A 24,166-nucleotide genomic window follows, 5' to 3' on the forward strand; every position below is an offset into this window, starting at 1 on the left:
TTTGTCGTCGTTGTTGTTGTTTTTGTGTTTCTTCTACTACGATGAGTTTTTTTTTTGTTTGAAAAAAGAAACCAACTTAAAGACAGAAGGGATCTGAGGGGACGTTTCATCTCTTTCTTCTCGTCTCTCCATCAACAAACTAACTAACAGGGATTTGTTAATGTTTTTTTTTTTTTTTTTGTTCAATGCCTTGAAATTTGTGGATCACGTGCCTTCCAGGTTGAAATGTTGTAATGACAATGCATCAATGAAGAACTTGAACTCTTTCTTTATTTTATTTGAGTTTTTTTGTTTCTTTCTTTTCGACGTCCCATGTGGACGGAGTAAAACAAAAACACACGAACAGACATCAGAAAACAAACTATGCACCACTCGGACGAGCTCGTTGCCGTTGGCGCTCGATGCCATCGCCGCCGCCAACGCAGCCGCCCGCCCGCCCATCCAGCCCGTGTACAGATTTTTTCTAATGACTCAACAAAAACCAGACAGAATGATGTAGCAAAAACTTTTATTATTTCTCCCGTTGTTTTATTTGACAAAAAAAAAGTGTGAAGAATATTTTGTGGCATTTTTATTTTTCACCAAGTGTTAGACTTGTTTCTGTATTTTTTTGCTTTTATTTTGTGTAGTTTACTGGAATAATACAGCACTTTGCCAAAAAGATAAAAAAAAAGGTGTAGGAATTATAGGGTTAACTTTTTATTTATCGACATCGACAGTAACTGGTCTCCTTTTCTTTGTGTTTTTTTTTTTTTTTGATGTACGAATGATCAACTCTCTCCGTTCTGATGTCAGAAACAAAAAAATATTGCTGATTAAAAAGTGGGGTCATCTGTTTTCAGACTGTTATAGTTAATACATGTGATCTCTCATTAGCCTATAATAAATGTTTTCATACACAACTGCTGCCGCCTCCGACTCTGATTGATCACTGATATTCACACTCATACACACTGTTATTATTATTATCTGAAATGACATGTTGTCAATGCTGGAAAATATATATTATACTTATATCACGTATTATTATATTTGATATAAGATATAAGACTTCATTTATTGCACTTTTGAACAAGATTTCATTGCTTTACCCAACATATAAAGCAACCGTAATACGACAACGCTCTAACAAACAAGTATTAAACATGAATATAGGTGCAAATTAAAAAGAAAGATGATTAAAATGAAGTATATTACACATATGCTGAGATAACTGAAGTATTGCCACAACAAAACAGTTCAACATTGGTCCAGTAACAGTCCAGTGTGTCTGTGTGTGTGCAGGTGGATGAAGGATCAATACATTTATCTGTCTGGCAGTTCAATCACCAGTTACATTTCAGTGCAGTGGGTTAGTTAGTTAGTTAGATAGATAGATAGATAGATAGATAGATAGATAGATAGATAGATAGATAGATAGATAGATAGATAGATAGATAGATAGATAGATAGATAGATAGATAGATAGATAGATAGATAGATAGATAGATAGATTACTAACTGATCACATCTATTCACACTTGACTTACACAACTTAAAAATAAGTAAATAAACAGACAGATGTGACACCAACTTGACAAAAAAAGTCATGCTAAAAAGTGCCAACGCTAAATATCTACATTATATTATGTAGTAAGACTATTGTTGTGCATTGTTAGAAAATCCCTCACAGTTAAACCAGTTTATTCTGATGTTTATGTTTGTGTCTGTGTAGAACAAACACTAACAAATCATTTTAATCAACTACTTTTTCTTGTGCCACTTTTCATGCCACGTGTAATATCAAAGCTAACAGTAGAAAGTAGATCCTCATGTTAAAATAAGTAAACAACTAAAATAATTGATAATTGACTGATTATTTATATAATTAGTTACTTTAAATACACATTAAACGTCTTAAATCAATGTTTGGGTGTTTATTTGAAGTGTTTTGAGGATGTAAAAATATTAAAGATATCAGTGTTAGTCAGTTATTCTGACAGAGACTGTTTGTTTGTTTTGTCTGTGTAGAACTAACGGGACTTGTACAAGTAATTTCACTCTGCAGTATAATAATTATATTTCTTGTGCTACTTTTAATGTTGAAGCTAACAATTCCTCTGGTAAACACATGTTAAAATAAGTAAACAACCAATTATCTATATAATAAGTTACCTTAAATACACACTAACACTGTTAAATCGATGTATTAATGGTTATAGAAGTGTTTTGAGCCTGTAAACCTTTTATAAATATTAAATATTAAAGATATCAGTGTTAAAAACAGAGGGAAACCTTCACAGCAGCTGCTCCTCCACTCCTCCAACTTTGACAGTGGACCCACTACACGTGCTCCTTCTGTTTACATTCGCCGAATAAAACAGATTTTTCTCCTTCAATATGAACTCCTGTGGTTTCCACCTCCTCCTGAGGCTCTGCCACGACTTTCAATCATCCAATTTGACTCTTTATGATATCATTTTAGTTATAATACAGGGGCTAACACACACAGACACACACATGTGTCCTGGGCCCAGATCAGATCATGGCCTCAGGACTCTGATCATGAGATGGATTCAGGTCAACTGGATCATTTTTTACTTGTATATCTGTCTGTATTTATATAATATTATTAATATTGTTATTATTGCACCTGAATCTCACCTGTTCCCTCTTTTTTTTACCTTTTTCTTCACAGCGGAGCCATACATATTCATCTTAAAAATCAGTAAACAACCAATTATCTATATTATAAGTTACTTGAAATACACACCAACCGTGTTAAATCGATGTATTAATGGTTATATAAGTGTTTTTACCCTTTATAAATATTAAATATTAGCGATATCAGTGTTTAAAAACAGAGGGAAACCTTCACAGCAGCTGCTCTCCTCCAACTTTGACAGCGGACCCACTACACGTGCTCCTTCTGTTTACATTCTGCCGGCGCTGAGCACGCGGCCGCAGCTGCTCGCCCTCTCATTGGCCCGGTGCCGTGACGTCACGCAGAATCCTCCTAGGGGGCGGAGCGCGCACACGGAAGCCCCGTTCCCGAGTACCGCGAAAAAACGGCGAAAATCTCCGTCGAGCGGCGAAATTTCGACCGGTTTTCACGTTCGGGGGACGTCACAGCGTCACGGGAGCCGTTAAAGTCCAACCGGAACCAACGGAAACCGGGATTTACGCCACAAAAAAACCTCCGTCCGCGGCGTCCGTTAGAAATGAACGGGAGCTTCCTTCGCTGTGAAACTCGGTAAAACTACCCACCGTTTATCTTCATGGTAACGTCGCTAAAGTCAGCCGTTGAAGCCGAAGAACAGCCGCGAGTGAAGCCGTCGTCGCCGTGTTAAAACGTCTCGGTTACGTTCGCTCGTGGGGGAAAAATCTCGCTTCAAATTTTAAAAAGAACATTTAGCGCGTTCCTGTGTCTGACCGGGAACGCGCATGCGCAGTTGCGTCACACACGACGTAAGACGCGGATATAAGAGGATTGGCGCCGGCGCCACAGCTGATGCATTCATTCATTCTTCACCAAGGAGGTAAGGAACACCGACTCTCTGAGCTCCTCTAAAGCTGATTTATCTCATTATATATCATATTTATCATCTTTAATCTCTTCGCAGCTTATTATTCTAACATTTTAACACAAACTTTTCATTTTTTATCGACGTAATTTTGTGTTTAATCGGTTTAAATCGCGACCTGCAGCTTCATCTTGTGTAAACTTTAGTATTTTGACTTTATTGACGTGGTTTTCTCTTCTAATACAATCTAAACCATCTTGTGTGAGTCTTGCATGACACATTGGAGCTGTGTTTGGTGTAAATGATACGTTTTATTGGACTTTATCTGATCTGATCCACCCAGCACTCCTGTAACTTTGAGAAAAAACGTTTTTAAACTTGTCTTTCGCCTGTGTTATTAAACCGTGCAGGTATCCAGGTGTTTGCATGATTAAACCCAGCTGGTGATCAGTTAATATGCATATCAGTGTTGGCTGGTTATTGTTGACCTAGTTAGCAGCACTTATCGGCTAATTACAGTAGCTCCCCTCTCCACCTTAACTTTTTTTTTTTTAGCCGCGCAGTGGTGGTGGAGGAGCCTGCTTTTGCCTCCACTTTAACGACGCGTATCGGTCTTTAAACACGATTATATCCACATATATGATCCGAGGAGGGTTTAATCTACCTTTCTAGTGTGGTTTAAAGTCAGCCGGGGTGTTTTTTAGCGGGTATTTGTGCCTGTTTGCCCCCGCCGACCTGGAGGAGGTTCTCGGTGGAGAGGCTGGACTCAAATCCTCCCGCTTTTCAGCTCTGATGAAATTGGCGCGCCTTTGAGTTTCAGTCCTGGATTAAAGTTAATTTGTCCGCGTTTTCACAACTCAAACCGGGCTAAAGGTGTGTGCAAACATGTCCTCCGTCGGTAACGATCATAATATTGGTTAAAAACGAAGCATTTTGGAGGTTTTTTTTGTTAGAAAGCGAAGGAGGGAACGAGCAGCGAGCAGCCCCCCTCCTCCTGTTCTTCTGGCTGCAGCTACTTTAGCTCGGCTACCCGGGTTAGTTTTCTAAGCTCTTATCCCGGTTTTATCTGATTAACCCGGTTAATATGAAGCTGTGGTCTCTTACATGTGGTTCTTCAGCTGTGTTACCAACCATCTCTGTGTTTTTGGAGCCACTTTTTGGCTCCTTTATTTTAATCTGGAGCGCAGAAGAAGCTAAGTGTTATCTGCAGCTAACATCACAACCTGCTGCAACAAAAACTCTGCGAATAAAACAGATTTTCTCCTCCAATATGAACTCCTGTGGTTTCCACCTCCTCCTGAGGCTCTGCCACGACTTTCAATCATCCAATTTGACTCTTTATGATATTATTTTAGTTATAATACAGGGGCTAACACACTCAGACACACACATGTGTCCTGGGCCCAGATCAGATCATGGCCTCAGGACTCTGATCATGAGATGGATCCAGGTCAACTGGATCAATTCTTACTTGTATATCTGTCTGTATTTATATAATATTAATAATAATATTATTATTGCACCTGAATCTCACCTTTTCCCTCTTTTTTTCCCCCTTTTTCTTCACAGCGGAGCCATACATATTCAACAACATGTCCAGACGCAGGTGAGCAGCTGCCTAGACTTTACAAACACCTGGATGATCAGATTTATACATAAATTTAGACTTATTTAGGTACATTAATACTGTAAACTATATTTTCTGGTTAATTAATAATGTCAAATACATGTTTAAAGCTGCACAACTTCAGTAACACGCTTCACATTAGGACCAACTAGTCTGGACATGTACGACACAGACTACACACATGTTAATTACACGTTTTTCACTGTGAAACCACAAAAATAATCAGTTTATGAAGAAATCTGATGGAAAAGCTTCAACATTTTATGATTTATTCAACTTTTCCCACTATTTCTGCTTCTAATATCATCACAATAGTTGATTATTGTTCTGTGATTGACTGATTATTTACAGTTTTCTTCACTTTTTCTCAGTTTTATATCGTTGCAAATGTAGCTCAGTCTAAAAAACAACAATTACCAATTAGCTGCAGCCCCATAATGTTCAATTTACACCTGATTTCAGTTCAGTCGCGTTAAAGTGACTTCAGTGACTGGATCTTATGTAACGGTGGCATAATTACAGGAACTGGTTTGAAATAATAATAAAAAAAACTAGTGCAACTGTTAAAGTCTTGTGATGTCCTGTGTGAACCTGCAGCTGTGACACTGAGGCTATTTTTTATTTCCATATTTATTTATAATCTATGTTTTTTTTTTCTCCCCAGTGGTCGCATCACACTTCAAGCCAGAGATTCGAACACACCTGAGCCGACCGTCAGAGCCCCGCTGAGGAAAAGGAAATCAGAGGTTTGTCTCCTAATATTGATCTCAATAAAGTTTTTTCCTCCTCCAGATGATGTCACTGTTTTAGTCGATATTGAAGTTGAACCTCGTCCTGATTTTAACTCTTGGTTCCCTGTGCAGCCCTCCAAGAAGAAACTCCAACCTGCTGCCAAGAAACAGAGCTATGAGATACAGGTCAGTGTGTGTGTGTGAACACATTATTAATGAGTGTGAGTGTGTTTATAACTGATAAGAGCCGTGTGTGTGTGTGTATGTTTCACTAGTTTATTATCTGCTACGTTGCCCCTCCCTGTCGCTGAGTCCAGCCCTGAGTTTTATCAGCGTCTTGTTTTTCCACATGTTCATAGTTGATCTCACTGACAGTTCAGCCTTGTGATCAATACTTCTATTGATCTATAGATCTATAGATCAGCTTGTATCGACGGCCGGCGTCCATTTTGTTACTGTAGATTAGACTCTGATTCTCGGTTTCATCAGATTCTCAGTTTGTTTTCAGTTCAGTTTTGTCTCAGATTCAACTTTTTTATTTGTCAAACTGTCAACTTAAAACCAGATTCTCACTGTGGGTAAAAAAAACAAAAGAAACTTCATGTGTAAAGTTGAAACTGAAGCAGATCAAAGTGAGTGGAGTTTAATGGGCAGCTGCAGGAGCTCATCTCCACCAGCAGGTGGCGTTCTCGAGCTTCTACAACACAATCTAAACCTTCAACAGTGTTAAAGTCTCACATTTAATCCACAATCATCTGATGGGGAAACTGATTTGCAGAAATTTGTGCAACTAGAAGTTACATTAATTCTTAATTACTAAAAGAATAAGGTCAGAAAAGTGAAAAAATGAACACCACAGCCTCCTAGAATTAAAGTTTCAAACTGATCCATCATCTCCAAACACCTGAACCATCGGTTTGACATATTTAAACCAGAGGAAATTAGGGCTGTTCGATTAATCGATTTAAAATCGTAATCGCGATTATTTGCCTAGGACGATGTTAAAAACGTGAAATTCTAAAAATCGATTTTTTACTCTAACTAGGGTAATTACGGTAAGCCCCCGTTCATGAATCTGCGCTGCGCTGAATTACCGTAATGACTGCCGCCTCCTTCCTCCCATCACGCTCTCCCACTGCTCTCCCCACACACTGTAAACAAGCATGTCGGCATTCTGCTATGACCAGCGAGGATTTCATTGCCGAAAAGACCAACAGCCCTTTTCCACTACACAGTTGCAGCTCTGCTCTGCTCGACTCGGCTCGACTCGGCCGTCATATCACAGCGGTACTGTGATATGACAAGGATTAGGTCTAAGTTACAGCTGAGTTCTTCAGCGGGGGCGGGGTCGTCATATAACAGCGGCTACGGCCGTGTCGTCTCGATTACGGACCGCGTGGTTTTCCACACAGCAGACATTTAACTCAGGTGACAGAATAACAACAGTTTGTCGGTGTGTTTTTACTGTAAAATGAGCGGTATTGATTCTCGTGACGGACGTAATGGTCGGACGTCGCGCTTGCGACTCTTCCGGTGACAACGCTCTGGCCAATCAGTGGAAGGCAGTCAGTTGACGTCACGTTTTTAGCTAGATAGATAGATAGACAGATGTGCTTTATATATTGCATATTATTTAGAAAAACTGTTTTGTATTGTGAAACAAAGTTTTGAATAAAAAAGATAGATAGATAGATAGATAGATAGATAGATAGATTTTTTTTAAATTAGACTCTAGGTCCATTTAAAAAGACACAAACAGCACACAAAATAGTTTGTCATTTAACAAAAAAATCGTAATCGTAATCGGAAATCGATTTTTGAGAGAAGAAAATCGAGATTTTACTTTTGGGCAAAATCGAACAGCCCTAGAGGAAATCTTCACTTTTTAACCTGTGAAGCTCCTAGAAATGCATAAACCTGGTCTCAATGGACAGAGAATAAAACCCCAGTGTCGGAAACATGATGTAACATGTAGAATATCACAAAGCTACAGATTTTATAACAGTTGTAGTGAGGACTGACTCCATTTGGACACTTTATTTTGACAAAATGCACCTGAAGTTGTTTCGGTGGCGTTGGAGCGTCTTGTTTTAGAAACATTAGATAAAAAATAACCGGATAAACTCTCATTATCAGAAACTCCGTCTTGTGTTTAATCCTGTGTGTGTGTTTTTGTGTGTTTAACAGAAGTGTTGGTCGGAAGACGGAGCGACTCCGTGCGTCCTCATCGAGACGCCGCACAAAGAGCTGGAGCCGACCGACCCGACCAGCTTCAAACAGTACCGCTTCAAAAACCTCTTCATCAAGGCTTCCCCCATTCCCCGGCTCAGGTGAGTGTGTGTGTTTACACCTCAGCAGGAAGCGACGACACACACACCAACTGCAGGGCCTTTTGTTGCTGCTGCTGCTCCACCCGACTCTGTATTCAGACTTTAACGCCCTCGTCCCCCTGAATCCACTTCTGAGGCTTCGTTTGGTTTCAGGGTTTCATTTGATTTGACTTTCAAACGACCGAGTCGCCGCTAATTAGTGTGACGGCAATTAAGTTGACAACAAAACAAGATGCAGATAAAGATAATGATATAATGATGAGTCAGCTGACTTCAGTACAAGCAGCAGCAGCCATGTTGGCAGGATGTTTTTTATACACCAAGGTTTATTATCTAAACAATAAATAGGATAAATACAGAATAATAAACATTAAATACAGAGCAGACGTAAAACTATAATCCAGTAAAGAGAGATGCTGCAGTGTAACAGGCGTCAGCCATCGGACTTTATATTTGTATTCCTTCCCACATGTGGGATCCATAAAAAGACTTGACTAAGTACATATTTTTGTTTTATGTATATTTTGCATACAGTTACGTACAAAATATTATTTAAATAGAGAAAATAGGATAAAAAGGATAAATAATGCAGAAGAGAAAAACTTTATAAATACAACAGTTATGGTGGTTTTAGTTGACGATGAATTACCAAACTAATAACTGTGATTAATGATTTTATTATCTTTTTTACTGATGATTTTCTGTCACTATTATAGTATAAACCTAAACATAGTTTAATAATAAACATACATACATAAATCTATCATGCTAATGTCAATAGATGCTCGTTTAATATTAGGAATAATAATAATAATAAAATGATGATTTTGTTAGTTAAGATTGTTTAAAAACAGCTGGATGTAACTATTCTAAAGACTTTAAAGGCGTCTGAGCTGCTTCAAGTGAAAACTTTATTGTCTAAACTCCTTCAAACACAAGTTAAAACCCTTTTCCTTCTTCTTCCTCCTCTTCCTCCTCCAGTTGGGCCAGCTCGGACGACGTGTGGATCAAGATGCTGAACAAGGAGCTGAAGTACGTCCACGATAAGAGCTACCTGCAGCGACACCCCAAGCTGCAGCCCAAGATGAGAGCCATCCTGCTGGACTGGCTGCTGGAGGTGAGGAGGCCGCTGCTGCAACTAAAGGGTTAATAAACCTGCTGCAGTTATAAAAGAGATGCCGGTTGTTAAACTGTGTGTTGTGTGTTGTGTTGTGCAGGTGAGCGAGGTGTACAGCCTCCACCGGCAGACAGCCTACCTGGCGCAGGATTACTTCGACCGCTTCATGTTGACTCAGGAGAACGTCAACAAAGATTACCTGCAGCTCATCGGCATCACGGCGCTCTTCATCGCCTCCAAGATCGAGGTCAGTTCCTCACACACACTTCTTTATTTATTTAATCATATATTTATTGTTTTTTTGTGTCAATACAACAACATCCAACAATGTAAACATCCTAAACACACAAACACATTCATGAAAATAATAATGAAAACATGAATAATACTGAAAAGGAGCAAAATAAAATGAATAATTAAATAAATGAAGATAGCAAAAATAAATAAATGAAATTAAAAAAGATTAATTAAACCGCACTAATTAGTCAAGAAATGACTGCAATGGATGTTAAACAGAGAAAAAAAAACTTTTTCAATTGAAGATGGAAGGTTTCAAAAAGAGAAAATACTACAGAAACAATTATGACAGTCTGTTTATTTATTTATTTATAATGTTTTATTGTGTTTTTGGTCTTTTTATTGTGTTTAATTTACTGAACAGCACTTTAGAAACATGTGTTTATTTAAAATTGTGCTTGATAAATAAAAAAGGATTGGATACAGATTTGTGGTTGTACATGATAAATCAGTAAGAGACTCTAGGACAGAATATTTGGAAATACAGACAAGAAGAATATGCAAACAAGAAAATGTAGAGCAGATGGTTAATCTAGGAAGATATTAACACACAACATAACAACAAAACACTTCATATAATAATCAATATAAGGTCAGGAGGAAAACCTAGAGACTTGAGTGTTCAGGAATCTTTGAGGAGTCGATGTGTAGATGAAAAAATGAATAAATTCATTAACATTTCTATGAATGTAAAGTTTGAAAAAGACGCCTGTCCTTAAACGCATCGTCTCTCCTCCTCCTCCTCCTGCAGGAGATCTACCCTCCTAAGATCTACGAGTTCGCCTACGTCACAGACGGAGCCTGCGACATGTGGGACATCCAGAGGACGGAGCTGCACATCCTCAAGGTACAAACACACACAACAGACCCACAACCATCAGTGTGTTCAGCACCAGTGTCTTGATATTTACATTATTCCTCCATAGCTTAAAAAGAAAAGATGATTTGATCTAAAATGTAAACCATATTTAATATAATCAAAGTTTGGATTAAATTTAGTTGTTCAGATAGTTGTACTAAAGTATCTGCTGTAACCTCCCTGTTAAAAGGGTTTCTATGGAGTTTTTCCTCAGTGGATGTGAGGGTCTAAGGACAGAGGATGTTGTTATGATGGGATGTAAAGCCCTTTGAGACAAACTGTTTGTAAAAACGGGCTATACAAATAAAATTCCCTTGCCTTGTAACCATTTGAATTATCTTAAACTTATTGGATTACATCACCAGGGTTTCCACTGGGTCTTAAAAAGCCTAAAAAAGTCTTAAATTTTAGACAATTTGTTGAAGTATTGTGTTCAAGTCTTAAATAATTTTGGACAGGTCTTAATTTTCTTATGCCCATGTAACCATGACCCTCAAATGACCCTCAAATCTTCAATAAAATGTTCCCGCAACACTTCATTGAGCTTTATTAAATGTATTTTCAACTACAAACGAGTCCAACATGCAACTTCTACTGTATACTGCAGCCAATTTACTTTGCAAGTCATTTTGTGACTCTGCATTTCTTTAGTTTGTCATAATAAAGGTCTTGAATTTCATCCATAATGGTCTTAAAAAGGTCTTAAAGTCTTCAATTAGAGTTGGGGAAACCTGCAGAAACCAGAGTGAGGTCTTGACTGGTCTGAGTCCAGGAGGTTAAACATGTCAGAGATATAAAATCTAATCCGTGTCCTCGTCCTCGTTGTCCTGCAGGCGCTGGACTGGAACCTGTGTCCGGAGACGCCGATCTCCTGGCTGAAGCTCTACGCTCAGGTGGAGGCTCAGAAAGACGACGAGAACTTCCTGGTTCCTCAGTTCTCACAGGAAACGTACATCCAGATCACACAGGTCGGTCCCCGCAAACACACACACACAAACAAACACACAAACTCCTCCGTCTTTAATGAAATGAATAAACCACTGACCTGTGTGTGTGTCTGTGCTGCAGCTGTTGGACCTGTGCATGATGGACATCGGCTCTCTGGACCACAGCTACAGCGTCCTCGCCGCCGCCGCCTTCTGCCACTTCTCCACCTTCGACGTCGTTCACAAAGTCTCAGGTTGGTTTGATTCACTCGCCTGCACGGCCCACAGTCCCCGGTTGAGCCTGTGTGTGTGTTTCCTGAGCCCTGACTGGCTGCAGTGTCCTGACCTGTGTTTGTGTGTTTGTGTGTGTCTGCAGGTCTGACGTGGGAGAGCGTAGCGCCGTGTGTGCGGTGGATGACGCCCTTCATGGACACGCTGCGAACCGAAACCAAACCGCAGCTCAAGATCTTCCCCAAAGTGAAGAGTGACGACCGACACAACATCCAGACGCACGTGGCCTATCTGGAGATGCTGGTGAGCAAAACAAACACACTGATGACACTAGTTAATGTTATATTTATCTATATTTAGATACAGATTTAAAATAAATATAGAAACACACGGAGCTCTCGTCTCCTCCCCAATGTCCAACTTTAGGTCAAAAAACTGAGTGCAAGTTCCTCAAAACAGATCTTAAATGAGTCGGTGAATCAGTCCAGAGCTGGAACATGTTTGGTTTCCTGTCAAACATGAAGAAAGTGGTTGAAAATTAAACATTTGTAGGAAAAAAAACGCTGAAAAACGTTGAATTTTGCAACTTTGGTTCCTTTTGTTCAGAGCTGCAAATAATTTTCATGTCATGCTTCTGGTTTTTGATGAATTACAAAAGTCAGATGTTGGAAACTTCTATCCTACTTTGTCCCAAAACACAAAACATTCAGCTTTATAAACACAAAACCGAAGCAGGATCTTAACATTTGAGGCTGAAAATGGCAAATTTGTAAAGTTTTACTTAACATCTGGGTTGGTGATGAATAAAAAAAAATGTTTTAAATGAATAAAACATTGTTTTAAAAGCATCAGATTTGTTAAATTTAACATCTTCATGTTGCTTTTATGACATTTGAACCTTTTTTTCTTAACAAAATGAAGACTGAATGCCCTGAAAATGTCAAATGATGTGACCCCAAAATGAGATAAATATTAAACATTTAATCCAGCTACAGTGGATTTAAGTGAATTTATGAAAAATATACTTTATTCTGAAAACATTAAATTGAAATATCTGTTTCTATATTTAATTTTAGTGCATTTTAGCAGCACTGAGCAGAACACAACCTAAAAACACCACTTTTTCTTTCTAAATGTGTCACAAATTATGTGAAATTTTGTCAAGAAATAGTGTTGCTTTGCTAAATGGACAAATGAGAATATGCACCGGCTTTGCTAAAGTGAATTACATTTATTCCACATTTTATTTATTTATTTAGATTTAATTTCTGGTGTTTATAGTTTATAGATATTTATGAAGAAATTACACCACCCGACCCATCGATCATGTTTGTTTCATTTATAAACGTTCTCACTCTTCTTCTCCTCCGTCCTGCAGAGAAAAGCTCAGGAGCGTCAGATCGACAGCCCCGACTGTCAGATGTCGCCCGTTGCCGTGGCAGCCGTCCTGACTCCTCCCAGCAGCACAGAGAAACCGACCAATCCCTGAGCAGGAGAACAAGAAGAGAAGAGAAGAAACCAGCGACGAACGAACGCTACCTCTGGACAGGTTGACCCTCGACCTGCGGGACGACAGCAGCTCCTCAGACGACCGCCGTCGCCTTGTTCTGTTATTTTAGGGAAAAGCACGTTTTTGTTTTTTGTTTTTGTTGTTGTTGTTTATTTGAACACTAAGCTCAGACGACTTCCTGTCGCTCTCCTCCTCGTTGGTTCTCGGAGCTCGGCAGGAATCCAAGTTTCTTAAATCGATTTCCAGGTGAATGAGTTTTTGAGTTGTGTCCTGAAGCGGCAGCAGCTTCCTGTGAAGGAGACGAAGGTGACGACGATGATGATGATGATGCTGCTGTTGCCGTGGAAACGCTTCAGAGCCGTCAGGTGTTTTTTTTTTACTAGTTTTATTTGTGAGAGTCTCGCTGCTGCTGCTGCTTCTTCGTGAAATGGGGAAAAAACTTTCAGACGGTGCTTCAGTCGGATTCTCAGGAAACGAGGAAAACTTCATTTCCTACGTTTTTATTATTATTTCATTCCACAATGAACTGAGGAACAAATGTTTTTCTATTTTCTTACTTTCTCTTAAATTCCCATTAAATCCTGTAAACGTCAGATTTACACCCGTTATCGCCACAGAGGATAAAACAACAATGTGATAATTAACTACAAAGTGTTTGTAGCTACATGAGCCACAGGAAGAGTCACCTCCCGTTGATCCGGCTCAATAAACCCTTACTTACTTTTTATTTTAATCGTTTTATTTTGTTTTTTTGCTGTTGCAACCTGGTTGCATGTTTTTGTTACATTCCTGGGAAACTTGACAATTGTGCAAAGTTTTTTTTTTGTTGCTTTTTAAGTGCTTGTATTTATTAAAAAGCCTCAATATGTAAAAAAGAAAAAAAATGTTCATATGTAAAAAAGGTAAAAATGAAAAAAAAAAGAATGAATCTTTGTTTCAGCAATGAATGAGCTCAGTTTGATCTCTGCCAAAGGCAAAACGCTATTTATGATTTGTGCTCTGCCGCCTGTCGTGGACCGTTCCTCTTCAGCCTGTTGTCTTCACTCGGTGCCTTTAACGAACTGTACCACTTGATGTTAATGAGCAGCTGGACGGAGACGCAGCAGTGGACAAACAACCATGTAAACTGTATGTAGATGTTGAATGTATGTTTTTGTACATAGGAACAACTGAGAAATTTGTAATTTTCTTTTATATTTTAATGTTTTAAATAAATGAAGTGAAATGAAAAGTCAGTGAGAGTTTTGGTTTGTTGCAGCTGGTTTGAGACCAGAGGAGGTTTAATGTGAAGGGGAAACATGATGTTTTATCAGGAACCACTGCAGAACATCATGTTCAGTACATAAATACATACATGCATAGATATATATCCAGACGCATACTTATACACTTGTGTGTGTACAAAAAGACTCAGAGACTGGAGGTCTGACTCTGCAGATGTTACGCAACATACATACAAACCTACACATACTTGCATATACACTTAGATGCATACTAAGAAAAAGACACAAATACATACTTATATATTCACACACTTGCATACTTACACTTCATACATACACACTTAGATACATACAAACATACATACACGCATACAATTACATACTAACATACATACTTACAAACATATACATAAACACTTACATATACATAATTACATACATACTAACTGTTACAACCCGGCTCAGAGTTTGCAACAAAACAATAGGGAGGGACGCAAACGACGGAGCAAAAAATGATAATTTATTTAACAAAAATGTTCAAAGTAAACAATGCAAACAGGTGGGATGTGTAAGTCAGTGATATCAGTAGTGTGAATGTGGATGTGTGTGGAAACGTAATGTGTGCAGATGTTGTGATGTGAAATAAACAGCACAACTACACAACTACGGCAGTGGCTCAGGTGGTAGAGTGGGTCGTCCAATGATCAGAGGGTTGGCGGTTCGAATCCCGCTCTGTCCCGGTTGTTGCCGTAGTGTCCTTGGGCAAGACACCTTACCCACCTTGCTCCTGATGGGTCGTGGTTCGCGCCTTGCATGGTAGCTTCCGCCATCAGTGTGTGAATGGGTGAATGTGATGTATGATATACTGTAAAGCGCTTTGGGTATCGTTAAGATGGAAAAGCGCTATATAAATACAGACCATTTACCATTTAAAACAAAAAGAAGGAGCTGGCTGGTGGAGCTGCTGGGTCGAAGCAGAGATCCATGGATGCAAACAGCGCGCCGAAAAGCGAAACTCGCTTTTTTCATGACCAATTAGGTGACTTGTGTGAATCGTTCAGATCCGAAGAGTTTTTGTTTTTGAGAGGGGGGGGGGGTCTCAGCGTCTCAGCTGGGGTCAGTAAAATGTTTTTCTAACAGGCTGACAGTGACAATCACGTGAAACTGAGGCGAACTCATTCATGTTGCCTCTGATTATACTGATAACAGCCTACCTCCAATGTTGACGCGCGACGTGCGCGCTCATTAAAGCGGCGCGTATCCGCGTACATCGGTGCGACGGCGACGCCGTTTTTCCCCCCGTGCATGTGGAGCTGTGGCCGCGGACATGCACGGTTCCCTACGTTGCTGTGTCAAGCAGGTGTTTCCACGGAGCTCTGCCCCGTTTCAGAGGTGCAGGAAGCCCTGAGTGGAAAGACGTCACCTCCGCGATGTAGAATGTGTTCAATTAAAGTGAAACTAACACATTATATAGGCCTATATGTCCATTACACACTGAATGACACATCCCATGTCTTTATTTATTCAGTTTATTTTAATAGTAATAATTATGACTAACATTCAGTGAAGACCTAAAAATCAGTATCTCCAAAATGGAATTATTGCAAAGGATTTTTGTTTTTTTTAAGCATTTTTAATATATAAATGTTGGCCTTCTGAAAACTATGTCTATCTATATGCACTCAATACTTGGTTGGGGTTGAACTACTGGAAATTGCCTTTCCGTGATATTGTAATGTACTTATTTGTTAATGGTGAGCACCCCCCCCCCCCCCGGGAAATTCCTCTCTTTTTTGGTCCTGACCCGTTTGCATCCCTGGAGATCATCAGAGGCAGGGCTTTAGTAGTTGCACCGGGCCCAGGTGCTCCACATCAGGCAGCAATCAGTCACTCAGGTTCCATGGCAACCTCGGAGAAAGACAGGTCTTAGACACACCCACCAGACTTCACACTCACACAGACGGCCATGACAGGGGTCGTCACAAACATACACACATACTTAGATACATACTTACAAACATATACATAAACACTTACATACATACTAATGTACATATTTACACATGTCATACATTCATACATACATATTTAACTTACATACAGTGGGTACTAGTTTCATTTGGACGTTTCCCTCACGGAAAGCGTGATTCACGCGTTGCGTGAAATTGTAGGTCACACTGTAGCCACTAGGTGGAAGCATCGTACTGAGATGCAGCTCAAAAGATTTTGGGGTAATTCCACGTTTGACCACAACGTAGCTGCAATGGAGAGTGGCGCTGTTCATAGGCCATAGGTACTTAAAGCAGAACTATGCAGGATTTCGGCTGTAATTATTGTGGCTCAGAGTCACTGTGATGGTAGAGTGACCTATTATGAGGTGAATGGGGTCTAGGCCAATGCGCTCACCCCCCCCACTGGCTGAAAACCGCACTTGCAAGATCAGTCCTCCGTCTCGGTGTAAATCTCATCAATGGATAGAACTATCGCGAGAAACTGCCTTACGGCAGTACGAGATAAGAACGCAGATGACGTCATGCATGTCATGAATCGTGATTGGTTTGAGTTCGGAAAGTCGGAGGAAACCATGGAAACATGTTTGTACTGATGAAGTTCGGCTTGTGGCTAACACGGAGCTAATGCTAACAGACACACACACACCATGGATCTTTTATAAGATAATGGAATACATCATGACACACACGCCTTCGCGTTTTGGAACCTTTATTCATGTGTGTGTGTATGTCTGTGTCTTTGTGTCTTTGTCTGTGTGTGGCCGTATTAGCGTTAGCTCCGTGTTAGCATTAGCTCCGTGTTAGCATTAGCTCCGTGTTAGCATTAGCTCCGTGCTTAGCAAACACCGCTCTCTACCTTCAGCAGTAAACACAAGCACGTGTAGGGAGGGGGTGGAGGAGGTGGGGCGGCGAGTTTTTTTTTACGACAGTGACATGTGCCTCCCAGAACTGTGGGGGAGCTCCGGAGAGGGAAAAAAAGAGAAACCAACGAAGGAGCGAGCTATTTCCGGCCAAGTTGCATAGTTCTGCTTTAATTTGCAGCTGTGGTCGAGAGAGCTAGAGAGTGGATGAAGAGAGGGACCGCTACGCCGGTCAATCAGATCAATGTTGTTTTTTTATTGTTTCACAGTGGTTACGTTCAACAGGATCAATGGTTCTCAGCCTTTTGGGGGTCCCCTGCATATTTTTGATCTCTCCTGTAGCCTGGTCGGGCTCCAAGTTTGAGTAGTTTGAGTTCTGCAAGTTCTGGTGAATGTAACAATCCACTCATAGCCCACGACCGCTATGTCCGTGCCAGCAGCCTGGACCCGATGCTGCTGGACTCACGAGCGGAGCAATAATGCACATCTGTCAGCAGCTGCTCTTGAAGGGACAGACTAGATGCTGATTTTGTTAACAGTGACTTTGTTGCATCCAAACATTTAGCATATCTGTCGGGTGCTGTCTCTTATCCGGTACAAAGTGGGAGATGACAGAACTACTTTAATCGAGGGAAAGCTACATTGTTGCGAGTGACTCCGGCCGGCGTGTGCACATGCACTAAGCCTGTGAATATTCTCGTTTGTCCCGGACTCCCGGTCATAGTTATCTCAAGGAAATTTAAATCGAATGCAACTGGACTTGGTTATTTGTCTAGGAAGACGTTTCAGCCTCTTGGATTACAAGTTACAGTTGCATTCGATTTAAATTTCCTTGAGATAAGTGCACACTGTTTCTGCTGTCAATTCGGTTATAGTTCATTTGTAACGTGTTTTCTTCATTCTTCATTAGGCTAATGTTAACACTAGAACCACCCAGATGGTCTCACACAGGCGTTTGTGTTTTTCTTACGTAAATGACTTTGTTTACATTAAAACTAGGCTACAGGTCTCTCAGTCCGTGACTTTTCCATGTGTGAAGGTTTCTGAAGCTTACAACTTACACAAATGAAACATTCGATTTCTGGGCATTTATACCTCGAGCCGACAATAGCTTATTTTTTTCTTCAATTATTGTTTTTATCTACAGTATATTTATCATAATATGCCCAATTCAGGAGGGAGAGAGGGGGGAGAGAGTGCCGCGTTCACGTTACATAATGTAACAGTTTCCAGAGAAATACAAAACAGGATATTATTCATGTTACCCTCTGTTTAGGTAGATGAAGGTCTCAGTCACATTTTAATAAAAATAATGCAATTAGGCTATATCATAGGATCTTTTTTTTTTAAAGATAGGCCTATTTTATTTTTAGTTCCATAATTCAGAGATGATTTTCACTTAACGAAATGAAACGAAACAATGAAGCCTACAGTTTTGTCCCCCGGCTTATGAAAAGTGTGAGGAGAGGTAGCTATCTGTAAGAACCGGTTTTTCTAAGCTGACTGAACAGCTGTGTGAAGTTCTGTGGGGGGCAGGGCTGTAGCCTACTTGAGTGAAGTATCCACAAGCACACCTATAAATGAAGGTGCTAATGTGTCGCTGATGTTTCTAAGCTGGTCCTATAGACCGCTGCATATAAACCACACTAGCGATATTCACCCAGCCTCGCTTTCAATAAAACACACACTAGCATTCTATAGCCTAATTGCAATCAGTGAAATATATGAAATCAATATAAAACACAATTTAATATGAGAGTTGCTGTTGCTCTAGTTTAATAGCGCTGCAGCTGCATTTGCCGTGCGCCCCTGTCTGTATGTGAACCTGTGTCTGTCTATGTGCAGGCAGAGATCAGAGATGGTGTTTTTTTTAATAACCATGCGTTTCACCAGCTCTCATCTCCGCCAGTCAGCCTCTCAACCTGCCGCCTCTCTCGCGTGCGGGCGCACCGCACGTAAACACACGTGAGACGTGGACACATTTATTTATTTATTTTTTCTGTGGGAAACACTGATCAAGCTGTGCGTACGCACAACTCTCCGCAATATTCCACTGATAAATCACACCGGACCCAAGAATGGTGCGGACATGAACACACCTCATATTCCACCCCCAGAATGCCTCAGCAGCACAACCATATATGGTCAGCACGTGCATAATTAAGTAGCCATGTGCGCTCTGTGGAGCAGCAACAAAGACAACACCCGGAATGATGCTTCGGCGGACCTGCCCTCGCTTTTGAGGTCGGTTGTGAGAAAAATGCCTGCTGTGCAGACAACTGTGTTTTTTTTAAAGCACCCCTGCATTACACAAACACACACATAGGCTACGGTATATATAGCCGCACATATAGGCTATATCAGTGATCATAATAATGATGATAAGAGAAAATGCATTGTTCACTAAAACTGCACGTTGGCATCCCAGACTGAAATAAAATATTTGCTTACAGTGAGAGCTGCTCTACTAAGTGAACTATACCTTTCTTGCGTTACTAATGTTATTGTGTCTCGAGTGTTTCAGAGTCGGCCGGCTGTAAACCAGCTGACCCCAACTGACTTTTGTTTTTTTGCGGTCACATCAGCACGGCTGCATCTTCGGTCGCGGCTGCTGTGGCCATTCATCCAAAACATGGATGAATGAAACCTATATCCACACATCTTGTAGCCTATTTCTATCGAGGGAAAGTTATTTCAGGATATCCTGTTTTATCGCCCAGCCCGAAAGTGACATAGGCTATTGCCCGTTCATTCATGAGAAATCATCCTACACTCTCAGTCAAACAAGGTGGGGAATGAACACTACTGTACAGTAGCTGGCTCATTTTAAAAACACACCGGCAGCATCGCCCACTGAGTTAATTAACTGCTGTGTGGAAAACCACGCTGTGGTCCATAATCGCAGTGCAGATGGGTGTGTTTGGAGCTGACAAGAGGATCGATAAAAGAGAATGAGACGTGTAGCTGCCGTCGTTACATTTTTCTCATTGAAAAACTATACTGTATTATTATTATATTGTATTCCCCATTCGTGTTCACTGCTCCGTGCTGCTGTCTTATAGAGGCGATCTGCTGCTCACAGATGCCACCTGGCGGTTGTTTGGACACATTGCAGCTTCTGGTGAAAACACAATTACTCCTCCACAAAAAATCCGCGTGAGCCTCCCGTGACTCACGCGTGAATCTCGCGTGAAACCCTCCAAATGAAACTAGTACCCACTGTACAAACATATAACACGATTCGTGTGTAATCACGAATCGCCGTTTATGGTGGGAACTACGACGGTATGTGATCGTCTTCCAACCTCTGACTTTAATTCTTGATGAATGAAAACATGAGTCTGTCTTGCGCCGGTCAAAGAATTTCACGGTGCGGAGGCTCATAAATGTAGTGTGAAAACACTTTGCTTTTCCAAAACTCCTCGTTGTCCCTTTAATGCATTGGAGTGCAATGCAGTACATGAGTTGAAGTGAAACAAATATCCCAGCACAGCCACAAGTAGTTAGGTGCTGGTCGGCAGCAGAAACATGTGAAATAAGATGGGTTGTTTTTTTTTTTTTTTAAAGGAAGCAACTGACTCTACTGTGATTTATTTGTAGCAAACAACACATTTGCATCAAAATTAGAGTTGAGTCCTATCAGTGTGTAGTGGTTGATTAATTTTAAATCTTAATACAGATACACACATGTAATCATACACACACACATAGATATACAGACATAAATATATATATATACACACACACGTGTCTGTCCTACAGCCCCATCAGGCTTCACGCTGCAGTGAGGAGAGCTGCTCTCAGGTCAGTGTGAAGTTTGGAGAAAGAAAAACAAAAGAAGCTGCAGCAGCTGTCAAGAAAAACACTGAGGTGTAAATGAGGAGAAACAGAGAAACTCCAGAAACCGCACTCTGCTGTGACACACACACACACACACACACACACACACACACACACACACACACACACACACACACACACACACACACACACACACACACACACGACAAAAGGTTGAATAATGACCATGGCATTCACCCCCCATATTGGGAGCTAGTGGTCTGTGTGAGTGTGTGTGTGTGTGTGTGTGTGTGTGTGTGTGTGTGTGTGTGTTTGTGTCATATAGTGTGTTTGGCGGTCTGAGGCCTCCCTCTACATACATCCACCCCACCCCCCCACCCCCCAGTTTCTTTAGAAACTCCTGTAGAGTGAGTGTATTGTGTTGGCCTGGGAAAGCGTGGCCTCAGACTATACACACACACACACACTGAGGTTGTGTAATCACTATAAACTCAAACATGTATGTCGGTCGGTGGGTCGACCTCTCGAAGGTCATGGGGCCAGAATCAGTGTCCATCTCTAAAGCTAACTAATAATTAATAATAATTATGATGAACTGTGACACAATTTAACAGAGAAAATTGGTGACGCTTCAATTTACAGGCCGTTTATTATGTGATAATGTCAAGAAATCTATTTATTCATTTTAATGTTTATTTAACAGGGACGATACATACAACATTGCCACAAAAAATGGGAAATGTGTTGCATATAAGAAGTCTAGCTTCAGCTAATGTGCAGCTTTGTCCCTGGTCAGGCTTTAGAATAGGATAAAATATAGTGAATACAATAAAAGCAATGATGCAAATACAGTGGATAATACAGTGAATAGGTACCATGAATAAACACAGCTGCAAATAGCCAAGAAATTGTGTCATAATGTCAAGAAATAGCCTAGAAAACCACCAATTTCATAGTATGTCATGTTTTTCAAAAAGGTAAAAGATTACACATGCTTTTCATGCTTTGCTTGGCTATATTTCTCAACATTGCTATTAAATTGACCGTTATTTCTAGGCTGTTTCTTGACATTATCACATATAATTAATGTTAGCAGCCTGTAAATTAAAGGAGTACCATAAAATTTTTGTTTAATTTATATATTTGATGAGTCACAAATACATTGATACAGTGAAATCGTCACAGATGTTTGTTTTCTATCATAATATTTGAGTTTTCCAGGATCGAGCTGTTTGTGGTTTTAGCTCGGGCTACGCGGCTAGCATTAGCATTAGCAGCTGTTTGTTTACCAACCAGTTTAGAACAAACGTTGTGATTTCAGTGTCAAACTTCACTCATCAACATCTGTCTGAAATAACTCTGTCACTCCACTACGTCTCAGCCGTGTCTTTTTCTCACTAGCGTTAGCACGTCAAATAGACTGATTAACTTAGTTTCTGTAGCATCGTTGTAGCTGCTAATGCTGTTTGTAGTTAAATATTTAGACCACCATCTTACATCTAACTGATTAGCATTAGCTTCTGAGTGGAGATCACAGTGGCAAAACTACACAACATGTAGCCTAAAGAAAACCAACAATAAAACTTCTTAAAGTCGTTCCATTATTTAATTGATAAAATACCAATTATATTTCAAGTCTTTTTTCAATTTTTGTAGCTCCAGCTAGCTACATGCTAACAAGCAAACTTGAACAAGTTTAAAATAATATATTAAATATATTTTATGAAACCACACATAAACAAAATTGAATAAGTACAACAGTAATATTTATAATATAACATTTAAATATATCCATAATAATTGTTTTATTACATTTTACTCATCCTTTGAAATTACCATAAGTTTGCCAGAATTTTTAAATCACAAATAATTAACAAGTAACAAATAAATGAATAAATGACAAACATTAGTTAAAAAATAAAGAAATAGTGTAGTGTAATAGTAGTAGTGGAGAAACACTTCTTTTTTAATAAACTGATATTGTTATAGTGTATGGTGTTAGTAACTGTGCTGCTGCAGACACGGAGACTCAGACTGAAGCTGATCGACATGTTAAAGAGGTCAAAGACAATACAGAGCAACCAGACACAAGCTGCTGCTGCTGCAACCCCCAACACACACACACACACACACACACACACACACACACACACACACACACACACACACACACACACACACACACACACACTCACTCACTCACTCACTCACACACACACACACACACTACACACACTCTCTCTCTCATTAGCATAGCACATTCCTCAGGCTGGATCTAAACCTGGTTCTTTAACTCTAACATTTTGCATAGAAACACTTTCGTTAATGGGAATCAGACCCGGTCCTTACTGGGATATAGAAGAACACACACACGCAGGCACGCACACACACACACACACACGCACACACACACACACACACACACACACACACACAGCTGCATCAGAGCATGATAACCTCCATCCATCCATTGTGTGTGTAACAATGCATATGCTTCATGTCAACTCAGTGTCCAGTCTGTATGTGTGTGTGTGTGTGTGTGTGTGTGTGTGTGTGTGTGTGTGTGTGTGTGTGTGTGTGTGTGTGTGTGTGTGTCAGAGGTCATTTTCCCAACAAGCAATGACTCAGTAGAATGAACACATCAGTTCATTACGCTTCAATCAAACCCAGAATATATCGATAATAATTAATACATGGTCAAAATAATGCCATGATGTTGCATTTTTATCACTGATTCATTGAAATTAATATGATTTAATATTGAACGCAAAATAAAATATTACATTATGAAAGATAATATTGAAAATGTCTTTATATACAAGTGTAATGGAGTAATTGCAATGTAGTGGAGGACTCATTTTAGGAGAATAACTTGTAAGAATTGATGTAAGAAGATAGAATAGATGTATTTGTCTTACTTTCCATTAATGTTAAAAGGTAAAAGGTCAAAATCAAAGCGTTCAGACTCATGCAGTGTCAGAGCTCAACACCAGGTGGCAGTGTTGCACCATCAACACCAAGACACACAGATGAAACTGTTTTTCTGAATGTGAACACACTTTAAAACTTTTCATTTAGAGTTTTTCCTTCAATAAATGTTTATAAATGTTATACAATTTGTGCGAATGTTTCGGTAAAT

At 39.9% G+C, this 24,166-nt stretch overlaps 1 protein-coding gene across 1 annotated transcript; it reads left to right on the forward strand.

Annotated features, from left to right (window-relative positions):
* Positions 1–5,094: 5,094 nt before the first annotated feature.
* On the forward strand, positions 5,095–13,110 carry ccne2 (cyclin E2; the record flags this gene model as incomplete). The annotated part of the gene is made up of 11 exons (XM_083989343.1): positions 5,095–5,109; positions 5,795–5,876; positions 5,994–6,047; positions 8,049–8,191; positions 9,173–9,308; positions 9,409–9,555; positions 10,357–10,452; positions 11,298–11,432; positions 11,533–11,644; positions 11,767–11,924; positions 13,000–13,110. The coding sequence occupies exons 1-11, from the start codon at positions 5,096–5,098 to the stop codon at positions 13,108–13,110; spliced, it is 1,188 nt and encodes a 395-aa protein (XP_083845469.1). The 5' UTR covers position 5,095.
* Between the last annotated feature and the right edge of the window lie 11,056 nt (positions 13,111–24,166).

The sequence above is a fragment of the Trachurus trachurus genome (assembly GCF_905171665.1).
Source record: "Trachurus trachurus genome assembly, chromosome: 16".
NCBI lineage: Eukaryota > Metazoa > Chordata > Actinopteri > Carangiformes > Carangidae > Trachurus > Trachurus trachurus.